Below are 5,061 nucleotides of genomic sequence, written 5' to 3' on the forward strand. Positions count from 1 at the left end.
CGTGCTACTTCTGGGGTTGATGTTACCAACGTTCTTAACAAGCAGAGCCCGATATTAAAGCCGGCAGTTACATATAGAAGTCATATTTGGCTGATATTCTACTTGTTATCTGACGAGAGTAAATATCGATAATCATGACCGCGATTCTAGGTAGGCCCGAAAAAATGTCACTCACGTTTCTTATTCAAGTTTGTCGTCACACAATGATTATTTTTTTATAGACATGTTAGAGGTGGATATCAGGCATTTCATCGGCAACTGAGAACCAAGAGGACTTTGTAACAGGAGAATGGATTTTCATTATGTGTTGAGAGTAAGCAGTTATTATTCTTCAAGTTCTTCGTCAAATTCTAGCTTAAAAATACATTTTGAATGAATGTGTTCTTTGTCAGTCCAGTGTTACATGAAGGTCACAAATTCGGCACTCGCATGCTTGTGATAAAGTGTTTATTCTGAATCACGTATCCTAAAACAATCGTCGAATAGATAAGTCATGACGGACTACAACTTTTCAATGTTTGAAAACTTTACTGGTGTTAGCCAAAGCGATTTCTATGAAATTCCACGTTCTGTGCTATGGTACGCGACAGTTCCGTTGTTGCTTACCATAATTTCACTTATAACAGTAATCGGAAACGCCTTCGTCATTGCAGCGTTCTTCACGGATAAGAGAATAAGAGACAAGCCATCGAATATTCTCATTCTGAATCTCTCATTTACGGATATACTTATCGGATTAATCATTCTGCCAGTTAATATGATATATTCAACCTTGGATGTATGGCCCTTTGGTGAAATCGTTTGCAAAGTGTTCTTGGTCTTGGACTACACGCTTTGCATTGTTTCGGTATGGACAGTGGTGTTAATAAGCATGGATAGATACTGGTTGGTGAAGAAACAGCTGAAATACGCGAGTTTCCAAACCCATCGTCGCGTAGTCGGATCGCTAGTATGCGTGTGGATTGCGTGCTCAACTTTGTACGCATTCGTAGCATTCGGTTGGACCGAAATTGCTAAGGACGTTGCACTTGTTGATTACGCCAAAGACTGCGAACTGCAATTTAGTTATAGTGTTCCGACAACACTTTCTGTGAATGCTGTAGAATTTGTTATTCCTTTTGCCATTATAGTTAGCCTTAATGTGGTCCTGTACTTCAACATACGGAAAGGGCCCCAAGGCATCGAGAGACGGAGACTGTCAAGAACGAACGGGCAAACGATCCAGTACATCGCGGTTTGTTCGGTGAGGTTACCAAACGATTCTGTCAGGCATCCCCACAGCACTGGCACAACCCTGAGGACTTCGGCTTGCGCGACCGAAGAATTCAATACCCCCGATGCCACCGTCACACTGCGTGCGCGCAGTAAGAGAGGTAGATTTAACGCCGAGTACAGAAAACAGCTGAACATGCACGCGCAGCACCGGAAAGCTGCGTTCTTCCTTGCCGTTTTCGTCGGAGTGTTCATGTTTTGCTGGCTGCCGTACCAGTTCACCAGCATCCGGATGGCATTCTGCGGCGAATGTGTTCTGGAGATAACATGGGATCTCACAAATTATCTGCTATGGTGTAACTCTACAATAAACCCGTTTTTATATGCACTTACGAACCTCAGATTCAGACGGAATTTTCTATATTTATATTATAAATATAATAAACTATGTTGTCCTTGGAAGCGCACACTAGAACCCAGTCGACCTGACAGCGAAGGTACCTAGAATTTAAGCTTAAAGCCAAACTTAAATTTTGATCCCCAAATGGGCATATATCACTGTTCTAGTTATTTACTACATTGGAATACAATTGTAAATGTATTTTTTAATTTGACATTCAATATTTATTATTGTGCTAAGATGGCAGGGTTGCAACAGAAATTCTGATATCTGGATTTGTGTCCCCCCCTCTCTCTCTTTCCTTCTTTAAATGTAAAACAATATCGTTGAAGGGGAATCCTACTTTATTTTCTTTGAGTATTATCATTTTTTTCTATTATCATTATTATTATAAACGTTAAACTATAAACCATAACTTGTCTTCTGCAATTAACAGCCCTTTGTTTCCTCTGGAAAAAGCGCTATATAAATCCAATTATTATTTTTATTATTACGATTATTACTTGGCTTTTCTATGCTTTGTTGACGAAGAGAAGATCGTCCGTTTACTGTTTGATATAAAGAGCGCGTTGTACTTGTTCCTTTTTTTGGTTGGTTCTGGACGTAAAATGCACAAAGAAAGACTGATGAATGAACATACAACGCATCACTTTAATTATTCAAAATCACGATTTGGTAATGTAGAAGGATGGGGTTATAGATACCCCACTTGCCAGTTCACATTGATTGCTACCCATTGCAAGTGTTAAAGGGGTAATCTAGGCTGAAAGTACATGTAATATGATTTAAACAGACTAAGAAAAATCAGATAAAACACTGACAATGTGATCAAAATCGAAGAAGGAATAAAGAGTTATGACATTTCAAACATTTGCATTATTTCATTGAAACGCTTGTATTCAATGAACAAGCTGATGACATCATATCCCCACTTGTTCTTTTGTATTTCATTACATGAAATTATGTTACTTCAAATGCTTCCTCCAAGAACTAAACAAAATTTTGGATTGACAACGTTTAATACTGCAACTTATTTTATCATAAGTGAGACATAATCGCACATAATATACATAAAATGAAATGATTAAGATTTCATGTAATAACAAAAGACAAACGAAAGTGGGGATGTGACATCATCAACCCATCTAATGAATATTCATAACGACATGCATTAATTTGCATGATTGTAATTAGATCTTTAATTCACGCACACAAACCCTTCGACTCATGCATACATAGGCCACTAAGATGTTTTGCGATACGCATCTCACCATTGAACACAACAGTAATTCCTAGCAATAAGCGGCACATAACAGTTGCTAGTAAATTGGCCTATCGTTTATTTCAGTTATTTTCAAAAAAAATCTTACCAAAACCCCATTTTTAGGTATACTAGTTTTGAAATGAGCAGATGTGAGATTGCGTTTTCAATCTTATTATGAATTGAAATAAAATTATTTTATATAGATATATATTGGCATTTACTATGTCTAAAAATTAATTTCAATCCATTGAGGTATACCATAAGGTGCAGTATAGGAATGGTAATATATCAATGTACTCTGTGAATGTACAAAAAAAAACTCGCGTTGAGAGATCAAATGTAAATTATTTAATGTTGCACTAAAACATAAAGCATATTATGTCCTATGGTTCTATATTATTAAAATCATTAGTACTGACAAAACCAGAATATGATACCTCGAGCTTATTTGTTACTTGATTTTTATTTATAGTTTATAGAAATATTGTTAAAAGCTGAAAAGTTGATATGTTGATCGCCCTTATAAACATGACAAATACTGGTAGACATATCGATGATGTTTAGCCTTCGCAAAGAAGGGCATGAACGTGACGTGCTTTTCGTAAGATATATATTTGTACAAGGACTTAACACCCTCTAGTGCAGTGCTGCTCTTGTGCATCATTGAAAGACGGATCTCTTGACGAAAGAAAGTACGAGTAAAAATGTGAAAAGTAAATGTTTCGTTAGAATATTGGTAAAGAAAATTAGATTTTTGTTGTGTATCTTTTTGTTTTTGGAGGAATTATGGTGACTTTATTTATCTTATTGAACTTGAACATTACCCGATTGATAAAGAAATCTTATATGATCCCCGATGTACTGTCGTTTCACATGACTGAAGTGTGGCTGAGATGTAGAAATCAGCGCCCTGTCTTACAAAACGTTGCGATCGATCCGATCAACCATAACTATGGATGGCCAGCAACTTCAACATCTAAAATTGAAGTTTGTTCAAAATATTTCCCCGATATATAGTGTACATTCATATATTTACCAATCTGTGTGATTCTCTTTGTTTACTAGGGAGATTGTGCAAATTTCTTGTACAAAAAAAACTTATGGTATGGATGGATTTCCATACAATTGAGATTGATTGGATCAATCGTTACTCTTTGTAAGAAAGGGCCCTGTACTCCCAACTCCCTGCAGAAATTTTGAAATATCAAACATGTCAAACAGAGCGTGTTTCACAGTAAAAAAGCAGCACGTTGTTTAAGCCTGTCACTCTAACAACAGGTTGTTTTGTAATTGTTTAAACTTTTTAAACAACTTGTTTATAAAGTTTGAACAGTTGTTTAAAAAGTCTAAACATTTGTTTAGAAATTGTAAACAGAAGTTATTAGAGTGACGGGCTTAAACAACGTGCTTAATATTTTAAACAGCGTTTTTACAATATAGAGCAGCTGCAAGACACCACTGTGGGAATAGGCATGGTTGAGTAATAAACCTGGGTTAACTTACACCACATTTTTATGGAGTACAAGTTGTAAACTGATTCATCAATAAAATATCATTTTTAATTTCGGTCCAACCAAATGCTTAAATGTTATTACATTGTTGTATTAAGATGCTATTTTTTTCATTATAATGAGATTACTCATAGAATTCGCTTTTTTGGTGCCCTGTTATAGTAAAAAGATGACGGAGCGCTGTGGAGAAGAAATTAATGCATACATAAGTTAAATTAACAAACAAGAATTAATAGTATATTACAAACAAAGAATAGAAAAAATGCAAAAATATGTGTTTATGTGGAATAATAATTTAATAGTTAATACAAATGGTAATGAAAAAAAGATTTCACATCAGCAATGGAAACTTTCATCCTTTATTTCAGAAAAGTGAACATGCATGTAAATCAGCATTTTGTTGATATCTACATAGTTGAATTGATACATAAGACATATTTGTAAAGGAAAGTTGGCCACTTGAAAAATGTTATTTCTACCACCCTTGTGATTTGCAACAATACTTTGTGTTTCTTTCTTTCTCGAGGGGGGGGGGGTAAATTCAATAATAAATATCTGATGCGATCATGCGATACAGTCGACGCCATTATCAAACAAACCTGCACATTTGTCAGTGTTTGTTATTCCAGTTTTAATTAAAGTATGGCAAACGGAAAAGTCAAAGATAATTTGGA

General features: G+C 35.5%; 1 protein-coding gene across 1 annotated transcript; it reads left to right on the forward strand.

The window, feature by feature from the left end:
• Window positions 1-402: 402 nt before the first annotated feature.
• LOC121406354 (octopamine receptor-like) lies at window positions 403-2,001 on the forward strand. The gene has a single exon (XM_041597387.1). The coding sequence runs from the start codon at window positions 494-496 to the stop codon at window positions 1,715-1,717; it is 1,224 nt and encodes a 407-aa protein (XP_041453321.1). The 5' UTR covers window positions 403-493; the 3' UTR covers window positions 1,718-2,001.
• The last annotated feature ends 3,060 nt before the right edge of the window (window positions 2,002-5,061 follow it).

The sequence above is a fragment of the Lytechinus variegatus genome, chromosome 19 (genome assembly GCF_018143015.1).
Source record: "Lytechinus variegatus isolate NC3 chromosome 19, Lvar_3.0, whole genome shotgun sequence".
NCBI lineage: Eukaryota > Metazoa > Echinodermata > Echinoidea > Temnopleuroida > Toxopneustidae > Lytechinus > Lytechinus variegatus.